Source organism: Haliaeetus leucocephalus, unplaced genomic scaffold, assembly GCF_000737465.1.
Source record: "Haliaeetus leucocephalus isolate CR32 unplaced genomic scaffold, Haliaeetus_leucocephalus-4.0 Scaffold795, whole genome shotgun sequence".
NCBI lineage: Eukaryota > Metazoa > Chordata > Aves > Accipitriformes > Accipitridae > Haliaeetus > Haliaeetus leucocephalus.
In genome coordinates, this window is record NW_010973231.1 from 4,219,056 (window position 1) to 4,244,973 (window position 25,918).

General features: G+C 39.8%; 1 protein-coding gene across 1 annotated transcript in view; it reads right to left on the reverse strand.

Annotated features, from left to right (window-relative positions):
* SHROOM2 (shroom family member 2) overlaps positions 1-25,918 on the reverse strand; it is a 137,661-nt gene that overhangs the window by 11,548 nt on the left and 100,195 nt on the right. Inside the window, exons 5-8 of the mRNA XM_010581599.1 lie at positions 25,006-25,109; positions 6,102-6,860; positions 1,880-2,431; positions 781-961 (exon numbers count right to left, since the gene is read on the reverse strand). Coding sequence (XP_010579901.1) covers positions 781-961; positions 1,880-2,431; positions 6,102-6,860; positions 25,006-25,109 — 1,596 coding nt within the window. The remainder of the gene's footprint in view (positions 1-780; positions 962-1,879; positions 2,432-6,101; positions 6,861-25,005; positions 25,110-25,918) is intronic.

Below are 25,918 nucleotides of genomic sequence, written 5' to 3' on the forward strand. Positions count from 1 at the left end.
TTTTGTGCCAAATCACTAATGAGTGTGATGATTTTAACATAGGACAACACTTTCTCAAACCACAGAAATGACATTATATCATCATTTCAATACCTAGGGGATTATGTTGACCTTAGATCAGAAATAAAACACCAAAGGAATAAACAAGAGTGGAGAAGACTGCCTCCTTTGTGATGAGTAACTCCCACTGAATCCACCAAGCTGATTAGCTATCTCCCATCACTACTATTATTAATTTGGGAGGTAGGAGAAATAGAGGGCAAAGTGGTTTGTTGCCCATGAAAACAAACCCAAAAAAAAAAAAAAAAAAAAAAAGAAAGAGAAGAAGGAGGTGTGTGTCTTCATTCTCTCTCATGACAAACCCAAATCCTGGCCCTAAATTTCCAAAGTATGGAGCAACTAAACCCACCACCAGTTACAGCGGGATACATAAGCACTACTGTTTCTTTGTACATAGCAAGTGAGAGAAATACACTAGAATCTCAAATGGAAAACAGTATTTGAAAATAACCTCCCCAAAACTTCTCCCCTTGGGGCATTCCAAAACGTGCACCAAGCTGCAAAAAAGCACTTAATGTGAGTACCTAAATTCACAGTCGAACACATAACACCACGCCCCTGACACCCCACCCCCACAAAACCCACACCCCAGGCTGATTTTCCAAGTGATCCTGTACATCTAGAAGGCCTTTATTTAGGGGTGTTTACCTAGTAAATTCACAGTTAATGAAATACACGTAACCAAGAGCCTGCCACTACACTTTTAGAAATGTCTTTTACCTTCTTTTCTGACAAGTCATGATCCAGCTCGTCTTCAGAATCATCCTCGCTCTGCTGCTGCTGCTGCTGCTCCTGCATGTCCTTCATTTTTATCAGCAGCTCTGCCTTTGGTGCAGATGTGCTATAGTAAGTAGAATTGGTTGTCAGGGAGATGGCAGACGGCGCGCTCTGCTCCTCTTTCCTGGTAAAAAGTCAAAACTTTCATTAACTGCCTTGACACCCTAATCACTGAAAAGAAAGGACAACCTTTTAGAGCCATCATTTCACCAAGCAAGCAGGTGAGCCAGAAAGAAAGCCATTACCTATGGAAATAGGATAAATAAATACTAGTTGTGGAGAAAATTTCTATGAACTCAGCACATGCCCACCAAAAGCTAGAACTGGAGTAGTGCAGAAGACCTTCCACCATTACAATGAGTGAAATGGACCTAAGATATCTCAACTGGAAACAAAATGTAAAGTTACATTATACTAAGAAGTGCAGAGACCTCAGTATCAGAGAGAGTATCCTTTCAGACTGCCAAATGTGAGCTACTACAACGTAAGTATTTATCTTTTTTATTATGGAATTACACATTAACTTCTCGAGAAGGCTACAACTTAATTTGATAACTCATATCAAGAAAACAAAAGACCCACAGAACATCAACATAGATGGAATTTAATGGAATTCATATCTTTTCTTACTTTGTTCTCATTCACTTCCAGGAAATGCCTCATGCCCACTTCAAGATGTCTTTGTAAATTTTAATCACATAAAAAAGGCTAAAATATTATTCCTTCTCTATCCAGTTACTAAACCGGATGATCTTGGTAAAATATCTAATCACTGTGAAATCGGAGAAGTTAATTATTCCTTAAGTTCTCACACAAACAGTTTTCAACCAGGTCTCAGGAAACTTTTCATATTGTACAACACTATTTTTTCTGTCATCAATGCTATCCTCAGCAGTGTTATGCTTGACTGGTACTCTAATGGAAAAGTCTCAGAAAAGGTCCAAACCTCAACAGTAGGAAGAGCTTCAGCACCCTAGGAAAACTGAGACAATTTGGACAGCAGCTTACAAGGAACCACTGGCCTACAGAAAGTAATACTCACTTCTCCTCTGAAATTTTCGGAGAAGGAACTTTTGGCAGGAGCTTCCTGCGCTGCTGAGCTTCTTCTAGGAGGTGTTCATCTTTAGGGAATATTCCAACCATCAGATCCATTGTTGTTTTTATTTTCACATTAGGATCTAGTATGTCTGCTAGAGATTTATCTCTTCCCACAATCTCTCTAGCTAGTTCCTCTGACTTCCAGTCTTCAAAGGTCTTCTCTTTGGCCTTTACATAGCTGACTGCTGGCGTGGCAGCACTGCTGTCCTTCAAGTTGCTCCCAGGTTCTTGAGCTGGTTGAGGGTCAGCGGGTTTGGTTCTGGCTTCTGGCTCTGGCTCTACACCTTGCCTGGTGTAAGCACAGAAACGTGAATAGGATTGCTCAGAAGTGCTGAGTGTTTTAATTTGGTCCTTTTCCAAACCACTGGGTAAAGCAGGAGGCTCCATAGTACTGACAAGACTTTGCCGACTCTCTTTCTCTGCGCTGCTCTCAGAATGAACTATCTTGATGGGAACCATTTTCACCGTAGTATTGTTGTCTATAACCCTTTCAATTCTGGAAAATAAGGAAAATTCATCTTTAGAAATGGAAGAACCTTACATCTCAGTTCTTATCTGCAAATCAGAGGGGAAGCCCAAAGATGAAAAAAGGTAGATAAGAGATCTAGGTAATGGAATATTCCTTGCACTGTGTCTGAAACCCTAAATCTACATGTTTTCTTTTCTGCCCACACATTTTAGATAGTATTGGTGCATTTGTAAGTAATCCTGACATCAGCTTTGCACAATGCTCACATTATGGGACTTCTGTTTGTTTCCATGAACATGAGGGTACAATCTCAGCAGCCAGGCCCCGGATTTGAGCCAGTGCTGCTGAACCTTGTTGCCACACATACAGAGGAAAACATGCCTTGAGCTCAACCTCATTGCCTTACACACATCCAACAGTGGCCTCAGTTTTTGGCCTGACAGGCGGCTTAGCTGCCTGGGGAGTTTGTGATGCCCTCACATCAATTCCCAGCTCTTCCAAGGGAAGAGACAACAGACCAGATGGAAGCATCCTGCAGGCTAGGCCTTTGCTGAGCTACAAGAATAACAAATAATCACACACGGAAAACCTGGAAATAATTCAAAACTTAATTACATGATTAAAAAAAATAATCTGTATTTGTAAAATTTCACACAAGATACAGAAGTTTATTAAATAGATCCTACCATAGTGTCCTAGTTTTCTACTTAAAGAAGAAAAAACAGCCACTGAAGAGGATAACACACAATTCTGGACACTCCTTTTAAGGGAAGCTTACAGCAAAAATTCTGTCCTGCATACCACAAAGGGCCACCCTGGACATTACGTAAGGCAAGCTATTTGAAGAGGAGGCTAACTTGGATTTTTAAATTGGACAATAACATGTTAAATAACATTACTGAAACATCTGTACTGTATGTAAACCATATAAGAAACTGAAGTCTAGTTTGGTGGTTTTGAGTTTGCAGAAAGTTTAAAATTACTGTCATAATGTGGGTTTGGAAGCTCTACAGCAAGTAAAGGAACATTGCCTACTAGCTAAAATATCTGGTTTCATCTGGCTGGGTAGCTTGCCGCCTTTCAGATAAGTGAGCAAGACATACTACGGCTCTTTTCCTCTAAGCGTGGGTGTGTCGCTTCCCTTAAAAATAAACTTATACTTTATTGTGCTGTACTTTTCTTTTGTAGGGAATAGCAAAATCTGTTTGACTTCGTATTTTTCAGAAGTTGTATCTTATATTTTAAAGGTATATTTGCTTCTGAATTAATGTGCTGCCTCCCAGTAGGTGTTTACTTTCCTCACGTGCTTTGCGGACTCACTTTAGCATTCTGATCCAACTTTCAGGGCATGTTTTCCAGCCCATGGTGACACCCCCCCCCCCCCAATTCGGTCAGGGTGTTTTCGTTCAAGGTGACTGCCATTTTGAAGAGCTCGCTCCCATGTCAGCCACTCAGCCCCAGCTCCCTGCCTGCATATGTGGGGTCTCCTGCCTGCCTGCAGCAGAGCTGGGCAGAGGCCTGCCACTGCCCCTTTCTTTTGTTTGTTTTTAAATAAAGCCCACGTCTTTTGAACTCCACCAGACTGTGAAGAGGAACACATTTTTGAATTTGGAGGAAATACAAGATGCATGCATAAGTGCGTGTGGGACAAATGGAAGAAGTGAGCTGACTGCAATTCTTTACCTAAAATGCCCAGCATCTCTTTTGAGACGCCGAGTACTTTCCTCTCAGCCTAGTAAAAGATTTTCCAGATACTTAAGGCATCATCAAGTCAACTGATTTCAGTCAGAGCAAAGACAGTTCAACACCAGGTGCTTCAGAAATTCTGTTTCTGCAATCACTATCCTCCTGATTTCTGAAGGTTTTCCATTTGTGGAACTGTGGCATGAAATTTTGTTTTGCAGCTACTCTGCTTGTGGCCATTATGAAGCTTTACTCCAACCATGAGCACAGTCACTCCTTGACTTGAGTGCATGTTTACTGGAAATCTACTGATGCACAGCTACTGATACAGTCTTTATATCTTTATTATTGCTAAACAGTCATCTTTGGAAATAGCTGGGTTCTGCACACCACCACCATTTCCCTACACTACATTATTCTACCTAAAACACTGCAGGAAACCCTGCACACTCACTCAGTTTATCCTGTTGATAAACAAGGCACCTTTCCTAAAGGAGAGTAAACAGCCACATGCTGACATCATCAAACATTTGCTGCCCACAGCATGCAAACTGGCATGTCCAAAAGCTTATATGCAAGGAGCCAATAGAAGTAATAAGCCAAATCTAATTAATTGCATATTAAGATAAACCTACTTGATGTATATTACTCCTATGAAATAAATACCATATAGAAGGTTCAGAGGTATGGCCCACATGTCTTTACTCAATAAAACAGGTATGGCAAAAAAGGAATGTAATTATTAACTGAGGACAATACATTATGCACAAACAAGAGCTGTCTGGACTTAAGAATTTTAAATGTTAACAAAAGATTTGCAGGCTAAGTGTATTATCATTCAGATATAGGCATATAATTAGGTACACCTCAGTGCTCATTTCAACATTAAAGCTTAGTAAAAAGGAAGGACAAATACAATTAGCTTTCTAGGCATCCTGAGTATCTATTAATAAAGCAATACATTAAGGAAGTTGTTACTGTCATCTACCTTTACACATAGATGCCAGGGTTCACATGACAATGTTGCACTTGTCATAGTAAATGGTATTATTACTTTATGTTAAAAACACTGCAGGATGAAATCTCATTTTTTTCCTCCAGTAGTTACAAGAGGAAAAACATCAAGGCATGTTTGGGGGAAAAAAGTGATTCACGTTTTCTATGTCATAAGGCACACTGGAAAACAGCATTGAGTCTGTTCAACTATTTACATTACAGTAGAGAAAAGCTATTCCAACTACTTTTGCTCAGAGAAGCAACCTCTGCATTCATTCAGCTTACAAGTTTTGTTTTCATTCTTTAACCATGAATTATAGTGCTGAAGAATTTATGAAAACTAAGATGCCTGAGCTTCCTGGAAGAGTTTGTTATCTTGTGGGAGAATAACCTTTTATGATGGTTAGCAGCATATGACAGATATAACAATCAATTAATTTCAGTCTGTTCGTCTAATTCTGAGTTAGTTAATTCTGTCAGTTCTGGGACTGACATTCTCCTGCTGAATCTTCAGCCCATCTCAACACAAACACTGCTGTAGACCCCTCCTGCAGACTACCTGGAGTGCCATGTTTCATCGTAAAAGCAACATGAAAACAGTCATGATTTGACAGTGTACCTTACTGTGCGTGCTTTCAAAACGGATGTTCTCACAAAGGATACAGCTTCCTTTCCCACATCTGCTTTGTCCCTATGCCAATTAATATTCATATATGACACCCAGGCTTACAGTGGAAAATCCATTTGATTCCATCCCTTTCATTTTCTACTAACTACCAGCTGTAACACCTGAGCAGCATCAGTCAACTAAAAGAAACCACAGACTAGCTGAAGGACTTTAATGGTACCAGGTGGAATCTCACACAAGTCTTAGGTCTCTTTAGGACATGCTGTAATGGTTCATGCCTAATGAACGCAAAGGATGTGCTTTTAGTAAAGAAAATGAACAGTCAACCATTAATAAAGTCTAACTAGGCAAAAAGTGTTAATAAAATAGTAAAGGAGTTACATCTAGTACCTGGCTGGGTTCTCATCCTGTACGGACACAGGAGGTTTATCAGTGAGCTTCTGTGGTGCAAACTGAGGAGAAGGGGACCTTGATGTCTCCATGCCAGGTTTTTGAAGATACCGATACTTGGAAGATAATACAGACTCAGACCTAAGGTGCGTTTTTTCTTCTAAGTGCTGACAAACATTCTCTGTGGATGATGCTTGCTGGAGCTGCTGTGGATTAGCACTCTTCAATTTTCCATTGAAAGCTGCAGGACTCTGACAAAGAGAGGAGTGACTGGCAAATACTTCGGCAGAGCTGGGGGACGAAGACGGAAAGGGCTGGTTGGCCGCTACCAGCAGAGATTCAGAAGAGGTGCCAAGCGATGGCACAGAGTTGTCCGGTCGCCTGTATTTATCTCTTTTAGGCGGTGGTGGCCTCTGAGGAGCAGGTCCACGCTTCTTGTTCAGCAGCGCCGGCTCTACCCTATGGTTTTCTTCTCCTTTGCCCCGGGGCAGACAGGAGTGGTTCTCATTCAAGGTCTGTGGCTCAGAGCAGGGCAGATGAGGCAGGCTATGATCCTTGCTCTTCTCGTTCACGTTTTCCTGAGTGTATCGGTAATCACTAGGCAATGTCCCAGACCTCCCCCGCCTCTCGTGAGGCAGAACTGTAGGCTCTCGCGCGTGCAAAGGTCTGACAGATGCCTTCCACTTGTGGCCTAAATTCTGGTCCAGCTGATCCCTCTTCTCCTGTGGGTTTTCCTTCAGGGCCCCTGTGTCAGCTTGCCTAGAGAGAAGAACACATCGTTAGCGCACTGCTGATTTACTTCCTTTGGCACGAGGCCACCGCACCGATGCGGGAAGCTTGAACACTGAGATCACATCCAACATTTAACACCAACTCCTCCAATCTACGGTAACTGTACGTCACAAAAACATCCTCTGATGTATGGGCATACACAGTATACCTAATCTAATGTGATGAGTCAAAGCATAATGTCAGGCTAAATTAGGGCCAGGAGCACCGCAGGAAAAGACACAGCCTTCGGGTAACCCAAGGCACTGCAGTGTGCACGGCATAATTAAATGCACAGCACACCTCAAGTGCTGATGTATGTGGCACAGCCAAACGTGCGAATGTTGGTAGAAAATAAAACTGTCTCAAGAAGAGGAATCCTAATACTAAAATTTATTTCTCTTCTTGCTTCAGAGTCAGTAAAGAAGTGTGGAAAACAAGTTTCTTCTCTATGTGCAAAATTTAAACTTCAGTGTCATTTTAAATGTGAATTGAATACCATGAACTTTAATTATGAATCTGGAGGTTGAATTTTTGCATAACTGGTGAAAAATGAAATGAGTGCAAACAAAATGTTTGCTGAAACTAAAAAACTGGGAAAGGGAAAATGAGTATCTCCTGAAAAAAAGACAGAAAAGGAAATTTAGAAAGGATAATATTTTCCAGTCAAGCTTATTTTAAACTTGAACTTCTTTTGCCGTGTCAGCACAAATGACAAACAATGGCCAAAAAGGCCTTATCTAAGACAGAAATATTTTTGGGTTTATTCCAATTTTACACTCTCTATTTCTCTAGCCAGCAAACAGGCTTTTGCAGCTCCAGGCTTTTGCTTTGCCACAAGACATGTAGCTCATTTGTGCTCACCAGATAAAGACAAATTGGGAAAGAAACAGAAGGCAGAAAAAAAGAAAAGTACCTCTGAAGCCCCAAGAGGAGACAGGTTTGCTCTCTGCTTAAAGGAGGCTGAAGAGACACTGTGAGCTTAGAAAAGAAGCTGCAACAGAGAAGTAAAAGGCTTCAGAGAGCTGCTAATATCATTTCTGCTGCCAACAGTGCTGGTCTCTGTATTTTGAAGTAGTAACCCTGTAGACATGCACTGCCCAAGCTTCCTTTCGAGGGGACTGAAAGAGGCATCTTTCCCAGCCTATTTGTATAGTAAGGTTAACTTGAGTTTTCAGTGTAAACAGGTTATTAACATTACTGTACCAGTTTTGAGAGTAAGTCTATAGGCGGTTAACATCACTATGAAAATGCAATTTGAGATAAAATCACATAAAATACATAATAGGTTAAAGGCCATTATTAATTCAAGAAGAAAAAATTTGGAGCAATTACTCACTGCATTACTATTTTAATTAAAACAAATTTTAAAAATTAAGTATTGTGGGAAGACAACTGATTAGATGTGGGTTCTACTTTCACACCTGTACAATCAAATTACATTCAAAATTATTTTTTAGTCCTTGGATGTTTTAGCACTTATGGAAAAAAGTTCTAAAATAAATCTGGACATTGTCATTAAACTGCCTGGTGCATGGGATTTTAAATAATTGTCCTTCACACCGATTTTTACATGTCAGTAATAAAATAGCAGTGTACTTCCAAGAGAGATGGCTTTTTCACAATTTAATTCCTTAACAGTCACATACGCAATCTCTCTCTCTCTCATGTGAAGTGTTAAATTTTAAAATTCAATTTTAACAGCTAAATTTTCAATTTAAGATGAATGAGGAGCTGAATATTGTTTAAACGCAGATCTTTTCATATTGTTTTTAACTAAAAGCAGTTGGTTCAGACATCTGACAAATTCAGAGTCAATTCTGTTTTACAAAGCAGCATTTATTGACTTCTGTTTTAACACTAGACGAAGGACAGTTTTGTTAAGTAAATTGATGGAAGGCCAGAAAGACCAACACTATTCAGATTTGGTTACATAGCATCTCTAGAGTCAGCTGGTTTTCCCTAGTGAATTCAATGTAAGCACCAGGCCTGTAAATAGTTCCACTAATTTTAATGGAAATATTTACTGAATGAAGATTGCAGGCCTTAAGTATGAAATAATGTGTTTAAATCAGTGTTTTTCATTGTCTAAATAACCCATGCAGAGCGTAATTTTCTCCTAGTTAACCCATGTCAAAAAATTCTTCAGGCCTCTCTATTCACCATCACATACATAAGCCATAACATAAGACAGTATACCAGCTGCACTTAGGTGCATGAAAGAATCAAGGGCATGGCACAAAAAGTCGCAAAGACATAAATTACATGCACTACCTCAGCCAGTTTGCAAAGTATACATTGAACTTCGTATGCACATCAGGAGTGGGTGTGCTGGTAGAAGCAAACAGGACAGAGTATACCACTTATCTGACAAGTTTACATATCCAAAGCATAAAACCAAATTTGTTTAATATTACCCTGGCTCAGAAGCAATAAATGCTTTAGTAGTCCTGCCACCTTCCAAAATAGGGTAAAAGGAAATAAAGAATCACAGCACAGAGAAATTTAGAGATGCTACATTTGCAAACGTGGAGATGAAATTCAGAGATTACATACGTGCCTTCATACAGCTTCCACAAAATTAATCAAACATTTTGCAGTGCCACAGAAAATGGGTCTGAGGAAAGGGGGCTACATTCGACACTGAGGCTAATTTGCATTCAGTGTGAGCGGGTCCTCATGCAAAACATGCTTATCACATTATTTTGGAGAGATTTGAGCTTACTGTTCAGAAAGGAGGAAAAGAGAGAAAGCTTCAAGCCCCAGGAGAGCACAGTGACAAGAACCTGCAAAGGTGTTACATTATTATTGATACCAAGAAGTCCACTAAGCTACTTTAAATCTGTCGGTGCTAATGATATGCGCAGGATACAGCTGTTTCAGAAATGAGCCCATAGGATTATACAAGGATAGCGTACCACTGAAAGGAACTCATAATTTATAACCAAACATCACAAAGTGAGAGAGATAGAACAGTCATCTGAAAACATGACAATTGACTTAATTACCACTTTCATTCTAGATAACAAACCAGTTGCCATCAAAAACATTAAACTCTAAGTTATCTTCAAACCCAAAGCTCCCTCATCCCCATCCCCATGATACAATGCCACAACTATCCAAATGCAAGAGCCTTCCTCATGCAACCAAACCGGGCAGCTCACATCACGTTCCCCATCCCTGGCACGTGATGACATTACAGCTTTGACTGTCAGACATCTTACACCGCTCACTTAACCTGAACTGCAAAGGAAGTGTAATCAACAGACTTAGGCTGTTGATACAAAGTGCCATTCAGTAAGGGTGAGTCTAGTACAGGAGGTGAATGTTAGCCTTTTCTACTGCACCTGCTTTTGGTGTTTAGGTATAGGAGCCTTCATACCTAAATGGTGGGGGGCAGAAACCCCAAATATGCTTCTAACTCAAAAAGAAGGAATTGCTTCATTACAAAACCCAGTCCTCCACATTTTCGAGAAGCTCTCATTTAGAAGTGGGCTCAGCTCTCCCAGAGGAGGACTGTGCGGAGACACAAGAGGCTGTGCACTCATCAGCCAGGGGAGCTCGGCGGGAGCTCTGCTCTGTGGCTTGCACATTCCACATAATGGCCACAGCCAGCAAACACACCACCACCACTTACCACCATGGGGGTGGAAATGTGTATCTCCATAATGGCACTACGTATTTTCTACCCAGATGGGCAGGTACATCCCTCAGTGTCCTTCTGGCTCCATTAGCTCGGGGCGTACATGCTCAGGACCGAAATGTAAAGGCTAAGTAAACACTAAGCCAGGTAAATCAACTAAGTCTCCTCCCCAGTCTGGACACCCCCAGGGCCCCCAGCAATAACACAACAGGCTATTCTAACAAACCAGAAACAGGTAACAGTCATGTAAGCTATTACATGCAAGTTAAACCATGGAGAGCTATATATACATACACACACGTTAATAGGAGCCTGCCAGTGGAGTCAATGAGGAATTACCAAAATGAATCATTACGTATAGATGCCTATCAGAAGGAGAACATTTTTGGTTGCCATAAAAAACAACCCCAAACCACTTCCTTCATTTGCCCCATACTCAGGATTTCACTAAACCTGGACAGAGAGGTAGAATGATCTGATTCAATGTCATATCTCAATAAATGGAAGTCACTTCGATCGGCTCAATGTGTCTGATTTTTATCTGTATGATTTACAGTTTCTTGAGAATGCTTCAGGCCAAGCCAAACAGTGCCACAAGACACTCCAAGTTTAAAATCCCAGACTAGATAAGCTTTGCAAAAATGCATGAGCCAACATTTGAAAAATGCAACATTTGTTAAAGACCTGACCTCTGTGCAAGTTTCACCATAAAACATAAGCATAGTTATGTAAGCAACAACATGTCCTGCACTAACTTACTGGCAAAAGAAAGCAAATGGAGTGACTGCGGCTGATTTAGCTTAAATTCCTTCTCAAACACTACAAGCTACATTGGAAAACGGGTCTTCACACCTGAGTAAGACTCCTCCATAGAAGTCCTCACCCTACAGTAACAAGCACCCCCTCATAATCAAGGCCACGGTTTTGCAGTCCCTTTAAACTGATCTAAATGCAGGTATTTGCCAGAAGAGGTAATCTCCTTCTTAGTCCTCTCTGATTTTGTCTTCTTGGCCTCTCCATTGTATTAGCAGTAGGAATTGTACAGCCCCACACAAAACTGGATCAAGGAGCTGACCTGGCTCAAAACAGATATGTGGCTTAAAGCAATTGTGAAACACTGTCTTTGCTTATGCCAAAACCCTGTTTATAGGCAGAGCCCTTGCTGATACACTACTTTTTCAGCTGTGAACTTTACGTGCTGAAACTATGTTTTCATTGTGTATTTGCCTGGCACTCGGCACAGTGGGATCCAAAAGCACTTCTGCAACAGTCTGCAAATAAAGAGTAGTTTCTTCTACCCAGTATAAGTCTGCTTGAGACCACAACAGGATGCTACAAAGTTGCAACAGGATGCATGAGCTAAGATTGTTCGTAATTTAGGAAGAAGTTTGAGGTCTAATCCATATTGATATGGTCAAAGCAATCCAATAGATTCAGGTCACCCTAAAGTAGTCTCTACAAGCAAATCACACATTGGTTTCACTGTCTGGGGGATCAATTTAGTTATCCAAAACACAGGTGCCTTCAACCATTTCAGAAACTTTAAAGATTCAAAGGCATCAGTTCCCCCAAGAGGTGGCAGCTGGAAGCCAAGTGGGATATGCTGGGCTATCTCAGGTCTCACTAGACACCTGTGTTTAGCCAACTGAATCAAACTAAAGATTTCTATGGATTATAATTTGAGTCAGCACTTCACTCGCATGCAGACATCTTACTTCTAAGGTATCTGAATCCCCATCTGAGTCCCACGTGCTTTTTCTTTCTGAGGCTCCAGGACTCCAAAGATTTTGAAAACCTCAAATTTGCTTTACTACTGCAATGCCAAAGAGACATTGAACCAGAACACCACAATTTGGACATCCAATACAAGGGCAAATGTATTACCAGTGGTCCATTTTTCTGATGAGCACTATATCTGCTATCACTACTGAGTCAGTACAGCATGCACTATCCACCATATTCCAAAGATGTCAAATGAGAACTTGGACTACAAAACTCCTTAGAAATCTTTAAAGACAAATGTGTAGAATAAAAGACCCTCCAGAAAACAGACCATTTAACCACCGCAATGACTGTACCATAACAATCACTGCAGGAAGAGGCACAGCACATAAGTCACTAGTAGAAGTAGAGCTGTTCACTGCCTTGGTCTGAAGAGGCAGATAATGGCAACTAGCATCCCAGAAGCACTACTGAAGCAGAGTCTTAAAATCAAAGCATGTGTTAAGATGAAAAGAATAATGAATGCTGAATTATGAGAGAATGCTCTTGAAAAAGGGAAGGAAAAGAAAGAGAAAGGGAAGGAAAAGAAAGAGAAAGGGAAGGAAAAGAAAGAGCGAGGGAAGGAAAAGAAAGAGCGAGGAAAAGAAGATGCCCTGATATACTTCAGAGACAACTGAAGGTACAAAACCAGCAAGATAGTTCCCAAAGTATACCTCCTGGCACACCACCGTTACACTACAACCCATTTATCATGATGCGAGTCTTGGTTTTCCAGTACTGTCTCTGAATGCCTGTTAACATTATCTGTGCCCGGATGCCAGCTATCTGTTTAGTCAGTCACACTAAATACAGCTTAGTTGTTGCACCCGATGTGATAAAGCAAAATGTCACTCTAGCTTAACAACCCTTGCATTATCACCTGGCTTTATCACCAAATAAAATATGATAACGGATGCTGCTCACCAGCCCGTTGATCCCATCAGAATTTCTCTCCTGTCCTACCTGCATGGGTTTTCACCTCACATTCATTCTTTTTCTAAAAATGTTACCTCTCTCCCCATGAAAATCAGCAATAAATTCAACAGACCCACTCTAATTCTGCAGCAGATAAGCAAAGATATGTTGATGGATGAAATGTAGGCCAGTCAATCATGGGTAGCAGCACAACGCATAGGCCTACAGTAAAAATCAAATCCGATTAAAATTAAATTTCTTATAACAGCATAGGAGCCTTTATGCAGAAGGGAAGAAGCCTGTGGGAAAGGGCAGAGGGAGGGATGTTTTTCTTTCCTTACTTCAGAAAATAAAAGCCCCTCCTCCATTCTGCTGCACATCAAAAATCAATGATAAAAGATAATTTTTATGGCTGTATTCTTACTTGCTTTATCTATTGCATGCCTGTCCCAGCACACAGGGGATTGCCTGCATGGAATTAAAATGACTTCTGCTCACTTAAGTCAAGCAGTTAATGCATTCTGTACTTACACACTAAATTCAATCATCAGAATATCCCAACAGTATAACAAGAGCCATCATATTACACAAATGGCAACCATTGCAGAGACAAAAGACAATACTTTCCAACACTGCTAACAAGGAAATCAGAGTCACATTAAAAACTCAAACAAAACTGATCATTTTGTCAATTTACTAAAAAAAGCACTCCCTACGTTCCAGTTGCCACTCCTTTGATTTTTTTTTTCATCTAGACTTCTTTTTCTGATATGCTGTTGCTATTTTCTTGTTGCTATTACTACCGAAAACAGCTGCTTGCAGCTGAACAAAAATTCAGTAATAGAACAGAAGCTATAAAATTAAACACTTTGTGAATAATAGCTAGGTCACCTGGGTTTCTCAGGCAGGCACCAAAATGAACACGTAGCTCATCTCTAAAGGAAAAGAAAAATCCTAAACCAGTTATTTAAATTAATTAGCATGCATATGCACACATTTCAATAGCCATCTTTTCACTCGGAGCCGCACTCACCGCTTGCTTCCAATAGTCACATCCAATTCTCTTACACTCCCAGCTAATATCTCTTGCTGCTGTGGAAAAGGTCTTCATGCGAGCCTGCACTCACAGTAACAGGCTTGCCAGGAAAACGACAAGATGAAAAGCTCTCGCGCCACCCCTAGCCGAGAGGAACCCCGAGCCTGGCACCCTGAGCCACAACAGCAGCACTGCAGCCCTCAGTCCAGAAAACAAGTATTTTCGAAAGGCACTGCCTTCTAATTCCAGTGTACATGATGCCAACTGTGAAAACAAAAGCTGCTAAAAACAGCGCGTGTGTGCGAGCACATGCACACAAAGCATCTTAGCTGGAATTAACTCACGTTTTCCCTCTATTCTCCCAACCCATCAGTGAACAGAGCAGTCGAATACGCTAAGCAAAATAAAATTCTGTACCAAGCATTGCATCGTTCCTAATTTTCTACTGTAGCTTCTGCTGATAGGGACAGAAGACACAGCCTGTACTCAAAGACCTGGAGAACAAAAGAAATACTGTATGAATTAATACTGCAAATTTCTGTTCAGAACTGACAGAAAAAGGAAATTAAGGCGTGCACCTCTAGCTGTTTCTCTCACACTTTAACACTAAAGACAAGACAATCTTACCGGGATTTACAGCTGTTTACCCATATTCATTGGATATGTGAGCTTTGCATCCTTACAAACGTGCCAGCCAGTTTGAAAGCCTTGCAGAACTGAATCTGTCTCAACCTCTGCGTCTCATTTACTGTAACACAGAGGATTTTCAAAGCCATGCCTCACAACAGCTGGCTTGTTTTTGCCTGCTTCCTATGATTGACAAGTTCATACAAGCTCCGTCAACTTTAACCTTGATAAGTGAAGGCTTGGTCTGTATTGTATGTTACATCATCAGAAACTTCTGACCTCAGGGAAAAGATCTCAGAGACTTCAAAGCTTTTTCCTTCCCCCACCCCCACCCCCTGGATTTGGTTATTAAAAAAAAAAAAAAAAAAAGAGATTTTAAAAGTCCTTTAATTTTTTCAAGGGTTTTTCCTTTCATTTGTGAAAATCATGATCTGCATTTCAGCAACAACAGTTCCACAAGTTTTAAATATTTAAAATTATTTTAAAAGATCAGTGTGTTACTAGACTCCTTTCTGAACAACGTTCAAATAACCAAGTTTTTAATTTTAGAGGACCGTCTTCATCAACAGCCCTCCAGCTTGAATTTTTTTGCATGCGTTGTGTGTGCAGGCACTCTCTCTTGCAGGAGATTCTGCAGGGAAAAGAACTAAATGCTTTCATGCTGCACGAGCAAATTACCACCCCCACGCTCCATCTTTAGAAACCAAAGGCATTGTGGCCTTCATCAGAGCAAAGCTCAAGCTCCTTTCAATTTTTCTACAAGAACGCATTAAAGACTTAATAGAGAAACTGTGGATAAGGGTTTAATATGTATTAAAAGATCATTTTAAAGGTGACCACTTTAAGAGGAAAATGTTACTTTAACTGCACGCAAAATCACATACAGCGGTTAGATATTATGATACAGCACTGATATCCAGTTAATATCCTCCCCTAAAATTTTCCTATCTCCCCTAAAATTTTTATGTCTCCCACAGCTGTCTATTTGATTTCAAGATAGAGAATGACTTCAAGAAAACTCACCCGTTTACATAATACAACACAACTGGTTAACAGACTGTGGTTAAGTCTGGTTGGCCCATGCCGAGAAATGGAAGTTTTAGCTGTCATATTACTTTTTAGCACAAAACCTTACTCAAATTTACTGGCATAAACAGTCTCCTGCGTGACAGCAAATCATAATCCATGTTGCCTAAGGGCTTATAGCAGAAGGTGAACATTTCACAGGCTAGCTTTTAGTACCAGAACACCATAAAGCCACTCCATATGTTAGAAATATATGAACTGCTGCACTGTGGAGACAAATCAGTCACCTATTTCCAAAGATGCTTTTCATCAAGTAACTTAGGGAAAAATAAAACCCACAATACATCAGTATATGATGCTTTTATGGGTATAACCGCTGGAGACTATATCTTAATATTATCTCTGATCTCCCTACTCAACTGTTATCATTAAAATAGCCACAAGAAGATAGCTGGATTTCAAGCAATGCAAGAAAAACTTAAGTCTTTAGACAGTTTTCATTCTAATCTTCTTTCCAGGGAAAGCAGTAAAACCAAACCAGAACACAAAAATGGACTAATGCTTACAAATTTATCTCTCTTTGTCTCTCCACAAACTTTTTTGCATGCCGTTCCTTTCTCCCACCCACAGTTTCAGTACCTTCAGAATCATGTCTAGGACCTCCCAGTTTCGCACACTAGGTAACACTTACCTTTTTGGGCAGCTGAGGAAACTTTCTGTAAGAAGAAACTACCCTCCTTTTATCAGACCATGGTGGCCTCGCATAGCCCTAGCTGTCACTGCATGCACAGTGGAGAACAGATGTGCCAGCAGCAATTAAGCGAAAGGAACTTCACCCAGTAATAAGAAGCTGGAAGTAGACAAAAGGGGGTACGTCAGGTGGGATAGCTACCCTCACATTTAGAAACAGGGATTCAAAATCCACCTAACAGAGGCAGAGGGAGAAGCCACACTTTCAAGGGTGCGGGGAACGACCAAATTGGATGGGGGAGAAACAGAGCGACGCTACTGTAGCGTACTGTAAACCAAGCGCAGGCTTTGGAGACGGTCCAGCACCCATTTAATGACATCCAGCAGCTGCTGCTGAGCCAGAGCGGGGCATCACATCGACCTGCAGGACGTGCACCTGACAGCTGCTGGGCTGAGCACCACTAGGAGAGTGCAGAATGGGAAGGCAATGGGAGGAACCTGCAAGGTTTAGCGCTCTCATTTAGCCACGACCAGTCCTAGATGGCAAAATAATGCATTTAGGATGCTCTTGAAGAACCACCCATCTCTCAGCTCAAGCAGCCTGAAAGTTTTAAAATGGACAACAGGAGGAAGAAAAAGGCTGCAAGTGGGACAATTTATCATGCAACTCCTGCCTCGATCCTGAGGTATGAGAAGAATCTGGTTCAAAACACTGCCACTTGAAGAGCTACCCTGTGCCAGTGGCCATATGTATTTAGATTAATCATTCTTGAAAGATCAAGAATCCACACTGTGGTATTTAATTTTGAAAAGGGCATTTACATACATGAGAGGAATATTTTTAAAAGGAAAAAGCCAGATGGTATAATGTTAAGAGATAAAATGCGACAGAAGATATTATATATGGAACTTGGAGAAAATGCGTAACACCTACCAAAACCCCCAGAAGACCACCCTTTTTCCTCCCCTCTCTCTGTCCCCTCTGAAGGCTGGATTAAACAGTAATTAAAAGGACATCCACCAGAGAAATAATGTCCTACCGAAATGAGGAAAATCCAAAACTATTCTAGCAAAAAAGATGTATAAACACAGTAAGGTAAAAAAAAGGGGGAGAAAAAGGGGGGAAAAAGTGGGAGGAAGGGGGGAAGAGGTAAGGAAGGGGGAGGAAGAAAAAGAGGAAAAAAGAAAAAGAGGAAAAAAGAAAAAGAGGAAAAAAGAAAAAGAGGAAAAAAGAAAAAGAGGAAAAAAGAAAAAGAGGAAAAAAGACTGAGGTACAAACTATTAAAGGTGTTAGGACAAAAAAAGAAAAAAAAAAGGCGCTTTTTTCAAAACGCAGGTATCTGAGACAGATTATAGGGCCAAATGTACAATAGTAAGAATAAGAGGAAAATAAAGCCACAGCAGAAAATTGACATGGACTCTCCTTCACATCTCTGTGAATAAAACAAGCCTATGTGGGAATTACTCTCAGATGCTGTCCATCATTAAGCGGGTAGTTGTGAGTTACCTGGACTATATGATAATCACCTGAAACTCCCACAGGAAATTGCTGAAATAGTAGCTGTGATGCACAACTACCCATTCTTCTCATACTTGGGCAACTGCTTGGGCAAAGTGACACATGCAAGTTTTGGGGAGGGAAGGTGGGAAGGTGTGAAGGTGTTGGAGAGAGAATGAGAGAAAGAGAGCAAGAATTAAAAAAATATTCATTATGAATCTGGAGAACTTCAGAACTATAAACTTAACATCTAAACTAAGCAAACAGGTAGAAGTTATATGAAAAGATTCAGCAGCTGCACTAACTAGCATGTTAAAATGACAACCATTTGGGCTTGCACAGAAAAGCTGTGTCTCGGATGCCTTACTGCTATTCTTAGTAAGAGTCACTACACATGTGGATAACAGTGATCTGGATGACAGAGACTATCTGGATTTTTAGAAGATTCTAAAAAAATTTAAAAAAAAAAAAAAAAAAAAGAAATTATCCTCACCAGAGGCTGTTAAAAATTTGATTGCCACGGGACAAAGTCCTCACTTGCATCATCCCAGGATTCACAGGACTGGTTAGATCTAGATGGTTTACAAAAGGGGTGAAAAAGAAGGTGGCAACAGTTGCTGCTGTAAGGAAATTATTCTGAGTAATAAAGACACAAGGCAAAGATTTTCTACCATTGAGCAAATTGGCCATAAAACAACAGATGAAATTCAGATTTAATAAATGCAAAATAACCCACAGGATAGCTTTTCTTATACCTCAGCAACATATACAATGATGTATAACTGAAATTACTGTTATGCAGGAAGGAAAAGCTGGATTTCACAGACCGTTCTATGAACGTATCATCTGTACTCCACAGCAGTAAAAGAAAAAAAAAAAGTCAAGATAAAGGAAACATTATGTTACTTTATGAATTCATAGTGCACCCTAATGTTGTTGCAGTTCTCCCACTGCTCCAAAAGGAACATATGAGAACGCGGGAAGACACAGAAGAAGAAAATAAGGATGGGCAAAGCCATACAACAGCTTTCATAGAGCGGACACTCCACCCACCCCCTGCAGAAAAGGTGATTTTCCTCACAACATATCAGCACAAAATGCTACGAATGTCAAAAGTCAATGTGGGTCCAAAACCAGTTAGACGCTTTTCTGAAAGAAAAATTTATCCAGGGCAGTTAACCACCAATACTTGGGATTGCACCTCTTAGCTGCAAATCAGCAGAGGCTGGGCAAGGATATCCAGCAGCATGGCTCCATGTTTGCCTTGTTTTTATTTTCTCTGAGCATCTGCTACTGTTCCATCAGCGAAAGGAAACCTGCTTAGGTAGACCTTTGGCCTGTGTTTTTAAGCATCAACTTCCATCAGCTTCCTTCATGTGTCAGTGATTCAAGGTCTGTCTCAGAGTGTGATATTTATTTAGCTGTTATTAGTCGGTTGCATACACTAGTACACTGGAAAGACATAGTGGTTCACGGCAATGAAACTTGTACTAATTACAAGTATTTACAGAAATCTAAGGAAGGTGAAAGTTGGCAGAAGACTCCTAATACATGAATAGATGCTGCCAGACTCTCCCTCCTTTGTTGCCTCTGTATGCATGGGAAGAGCCACAGAAGTGTTTTCCCAGTTTCAGACAAAATACAAACTTTGAAACAGCCCAAGACTGTACTGCATCACCCACTAGTCCATATGATACATACAATGACATCACTGGCAAAAAAAGTGGTCTGACAGATGCATTAATAATCCATATCTCATGATAAAGAAACGCTAATGTAAATAGAAAGGGCTTCAGCAGCTTATGTACGTAAGTCTTTGTTAACAGCTAAGACCCTGTGAGGATGCACATTGGCTCTTCTGCACTTTCTCCAGATGCCAAGTAGCTGCACACAACTTGCTGGAAAGGGAAAACTGCAATTTTTAGAATTTTTTTTATTTCTAACTTCATGCAAGAAGGCATTTTCACATGCAAATTCATTAGCGTTAGGAATTCAGATATCTGAAGCATTACTTCGAACAAACTGGTATGTTCTGACTACATGAAAAGCATGTTTTCTTCTCCCTTTAACCGAATAGTTAATCTCCCTTAAAAAAGGGCACTCAAACCTTTACAATAGTCCTTATTATACTTAAATTGATTTTAAAAAGAGAACACTTCACTTTATAAACTCTTGAAGAAAATGAATGCAGAAATTGTTAGCACACCGCACATTAGATAAAAAAGTAATCATGCATATTTAGTTCATTTTCTACAAAATACTACTTGTTAGGTCATTCTACACTTAGCACACTGATAGGAAGTATTTCTTTCCTTTAGAAGAATTTATGTGAAAAATTACAACAGTTGTAGGTGAAGTGTAAAACAGAGAACTTACACCTCTTCCACACCATAAAGCTTGTTAATACATGCATGAAATGTTTGCCAAAGTAATTTTTCACTGATTCGTAAGGAAGCAGTTGCACAAGATCATACTATTTCTTCCTCAAGAGGAAAAGGGAAGAGGGTGAAAATATTTTGCTTATATAGCTCTGGTGATATCTTGATAAGTCCTACAATGATTGAGACACGCTCATGCTGCAATATCCATTCAGGAAAAACTTCTTAATTTGACTCTTAACAATGTATATACCATAAATAAAGAATCTAATTTTAAAATCAGTATGTCATGCAATGCCTGCAAGCAGAGTTCTGCTTAAGTATTTGAGCAAACAGCCCTTTTGCTACATATAAAAAACCCAAACCCTTCCAGTCTTGCATTTCAATACCGAAGTTCCCTGTTAAGCAGATACTACCACTGTCTATTGCTACTATACTACTTTTTTTGACAGCCCAGTAAAAAAACCCAAATATAGAACTTAAAATTATTGGAGTTATAAAAAATGGGGTAGTTTCTATGAGTATTTCCAATGTCTAATTTATTTTGCAATGCCTAATTTACACCATTTATCATTGTAAACATGAGATTACATGAGAAACTAATTTGTCCAAATGTGTAATGTGGATTGGTTTTTCTTCTCCTCTGCTAGTTAGCCTTTATAGATATGTACCTCCAACCCCTATAATAAGCTGAGAACAAGCTCAGAGAAATAACTGTCAAAACACGCATGTATGTTTTACATGTGTGTATATACACACACACAAACATCCATATATGCTTGATATATAAAAACACATATATAAATGGAGTATCACCCATTTGTAAATTCTTTTCCATCTGACTTGATTCAGAAGATGTAAGATTATTCACATTCCTGTGTTGCTGAAGGGTCTCCTTCCTCCTTGCAAAATAATTTGCTGTTCCATCACCTGGTAAGTGTGGAGGCTAGGTATTTACCAGCTCTTGAAAAATCAGTTTCCTTATGAACTGCCTAATAATGAATTCGGGAACCTCTCTATAGGCTCCTGTTTCTGGCTTGTCAAAGATTTTTTATAACATTAAACTTGGGCATTTAGGTCAACTTAGGCATCAAGAAGTGATTTTTACTTAGGTTTTGTACAGTAAAGGCTGTTCCTCTGTCTTCAAGAGCTCAGATAGGAGCAACTGCTAAGGCATGAAAAAATGAAAAGAAACATCTTTCAGTGTTTAATTAGAGTTGAGTCATGCTGTGGTCCTATACTTGACATGTACATGCTCTTGTACTTGACACCTACTAAATGTTGAAAGATTTTCTGTGACCTGTGATCTCATAAATCCTTTTTCAGTTTTTGAAATTATGTAATTTTCATAGACATTGCAGAAACAAATTAATAGAGATACAAGTCAAATGTTCTTAGAAAGTAAATAAAAGCAATGGCTGTGAACATCTCTAGTAGATGGCAATCTTAAGAATTAGATCATAATGCACTACTCTTTTGATGCAGATTGACTTTTATGTGTGCTGTGTCATCCTGCAGGAAGCCACAGACTACAGGGGAGAGCACCAATTTCCACCTTCAACCTTCTGAAGGGCTATGTCTGTTTAGAAATTGTGGAGACTTCTATAGGGAAGTTAATTATATAACCAGCATATGTCATTTGACAAATACAGAGAGAGAGACACGTTTCAAGAAGGATAGACTTTAAATCTGTAAAAAGCTAAGCTTTTGTAACTAATTTGAAATAGAAAGAGTAGCATCATTAAACATAAAAAAGCATCAATTTTTGTTTTACAGATCAGCAGACTTGTGTAACACTTTTAAGCAGTCCTAAAGTTAAGAACATACTTAGAATCACATCGAGCCTCAGTATAAAAATATTCAGCTCATGTCAGATGACTGTTTGCATGCCTGTAAGTTCATAACAAGAATGGTTTGGTTCTTGCATGAGAGATGATAATGGCTACTATGGACCACTACTTTCTCTTCCTATAAAAATAATATTCCAAGATATTAAATACTGCAATTCGGAAGAACACGTTGTAGCTTTTCTGAAGAGGGAGATGAAACAACCTGAATTCACTGAAAGCACTCAGTAATCTCAGAGGGGTAAAATACAGCCCAAAGATGAAAGGAGTTCGCAAATTATCTTCATCAACTTAAAAAAATCCCAATTTTTCGAAGTAATGTTAATTTAGGTTTTGCAACTGGGTGCTAAAAAAAGAACAGCACCAAAAAAATACCGTAGCAAAATGAACCAGAAGTAAAAAGCCCAGGAGTTAAAAAATTGCTTATCGTACTCTTCTTTTTGTTGTTTTTTTTGTTACAATACTCCAACCTTTTCTCATTCTAGATTCAGTGCATTAAAAAAACCTCACATTTCTCCTGAAAATTATCAGGGAAGCTGTAATGGTAAACATTCAAAGTTTATTTAAAATGCAAGTTTTTCTTTTTTTTTGTTTTTGCAAAACAACTGGAGGGGAGGGAGGCCAGAGGCACCTTGTAGCATTGGGCAGTCTCTAACCCAGAGAAGGCACCTGTGGACTCCACAGCTGGCTCTCAGCTTGGGTCCCTGCACATCTAACCCACGCAAATGCTGAAGAGCCGCTCCTATGTCCAGCACGGTCACGCTGGCTTTGGTAGCATGAAGGCAACTGTAGCACACAGGCCTCAGTAGCAGAAAAATAAGGGCTATCGGCAATATAATCCAAACCCAAATTTTCAAAGAAAGTATTAAATATGACCACAAGGAAGACCTTAGGTTTGGTTAATATTCATGTTCTAGAATACACCATGCATTAGGTAGATTTGCTAGCCATTTGCAGATTGCTAGCTTTTAAAAGTAGGAAACTAAATGCCTTTAGGGCAGCTCAAAAATCATAAAACCAATTCATGTCATGATGAGTCCAGTCGCTTTTGAGCACAAGAATGCCTTGTTAAAAAAATGAGCACATGGAAATACATATCCTTTCTCATAGGACAGCCATTCATCATCATGGAGTGGTAGTTCACAGCACAGAAATTAAATTCCCAAATGACAGATTTTATTTAGTTAGTTTTTTGAATATGGAAGACATATAAGCCCCCTGCACAACACAAGTGCTGAGGGAAAGACTGCGAAAGAGACCATTTTACAAAACCTCCTGTAATGTGGTAAAATGGCCAAATACTACATCTGAAATAGTATGTCAAAATAGGCTTTGGCTTTAAAAAAAAAAAAAAAAAAAAAAAAAGGTTATTGCAGCTGGTGCCCAGTCACATGATTTTCATGGATTCCATGATTATAAAGCAAGAATTGTGCTGCACAAACACTGCTAAAATGCTGGCGTAGGAGTATTATTCACATGCTTTTGTGACTAGGGTTCAGCACTGGTGGATGGAAATAATTTTACTTGTCCAGAGATGCTGTCTGCTTACAGAAGCTCGTCTGCTCCTGGCTGATTGTGCTGCCGCCTCCCCCTCTCCCTCCCCTCCAGCCCAATCACCCCTCCACGCGCCTGCGCACACACTCACACCCTCATGGGCTATTCATTTTGAAATCACTATGGTAAGTACAAAGGGCTACAAAGAATTAGAAAAATAGCAGATGGTGTCTTCAGCTGGGCCATAAGCAATGCAAAATACAACTGCATAAACACATGAATGAATACTAATTTTTTACAAGCTTTTATGGCCACAACTAGAGCATGCGTTTGTGACAGTTCGTAATTTTCTCTCCCCTTGAGAGATTAATACCACTTACAGAACTGAGGAAAGCCCATGGAAGTTATTTTTCATATACATGTGTTTCTCCTGTTACAAAAACCAGAGCTACCAAACCTGGCGACAGCAATGTGTGCACCATCTCAGTTCAGCTGCCACACGCCACTTAAGCAGCCGCAGTATCAGCGATCGCTGAAATTACTGCTTACATTACAACGGCTCCAGCAAACTGTGGGCCAGGAGGGGGGCACCCCTCTAGACGTTGAAGGTTTTTAACTGCATTGCTCATACAGTCATACATTTGAAAAGGGTCTGAAAATATTGTACAGTTTAATTAAAACATGAATTAACAGAGAAGAGGGGAACTGATCAAATGGAAAAACAACTTTTGGTGGCTTCTGTTCAGGTACAGCATTCTGTAAAGGCACAAGTAGAGAAAAGTCCAATTTACAGCACTACTATGTTCCAGCAGCATGCAGTCTTTGCCACAGATAATACTGGAAAACTCTTTTGAGAAACCTCAAGCATTCCCTCCCCGCCCTCTCCCTTCCCCCCACCAAAAACCTGTAACTGATAAATATGAAAAATATCTGAATCGTTTCATGCACACAAATAAGAATCATCTGGCTCCAAACAAACTGTAATACACTCAACACTTGACAATTTCTTCAAGCTCACCCTAGAGTCCCCATAAATTTCAGTCCCAACATTAATTCTATCATGCACATTGAAGTGTGTGGGGAGAAGGAGGGAAACAAGGGAAAAAGGCATTACAAAAACTCTGAAATCATCATAGCAAAACTTCCAGTTTGGGTCAGGAAAAGATCACATCAAAGTTGTTGTAAGAAATCTCTTAAAGCCAGAAATTAAGAAATACTTACCTTACAGTGCAGTTCCTTTCATCCAGATTGTTAACTTTAGAGAAAATACGCTCCCCATCTTCCCTTAAATCCTCTGCTTGCTTCCTTACTTCAACTGAGACTTCCTAAAAATGGTTTATAGCACAAGTAAGACACCAAAGTCATCATGTTTCAGACTCCCAAAAAATCTATGATTATGGAACCTCTTATTTGTGGGTTTGCTCTGTTTGAATATACATGAAGTCAACAGCATAGCATGTCTTAAGCCTGTTTGGTTTTAAGTAGTACAGTATGCTATGTGAACTCGTGCGCAGCACTACCGACCTGGCTGTGCTCGAGTTACTGCTCTACTTTGCTGATCTACAGAAGAGCTTAACATTTATATAAACCTTCACTTCTTCTATTTGGCAAAGATAAAAAAAAATAATGCAGCAACGAATTTACAGAAGAGTTGCTCATGGTTTAGAAGAGGCAAGTACACACCAGCTTTTCAATCCCTAAGCATGTACTTTAGTTCCTCAGTAAAACATACAACATCACTGTTCCAGAATTTTATTATCTCACTATCTTCAAACAACCACACCCAAAGCATAGCTTTGCATTACAAACACTGAACCTACAGGAAATTTAATTGCGCATTAGCACTGGAATCATCTGAATCATATATGCGAAACAACATCTTTATTTACTTCAGTCTGTTGTAAGCATCTTCAATGCACTTATCACCATATTTTCCAGGTGCCTAAACAGGTGTCTGCGTTTTGCCCCAGGAGTCCTATACTGAACTCAAAGGCACTGACTAATAAACCAGAAATGCATACATGGAATAGATTATATGATGATTTTTCTGCTGGGTAGGCAATTATTTAATAATTTATTTAATTTAATTTTAAAAATAACTTCCAGGTGAGTATTTCCAGTGCTTGGAATCTCT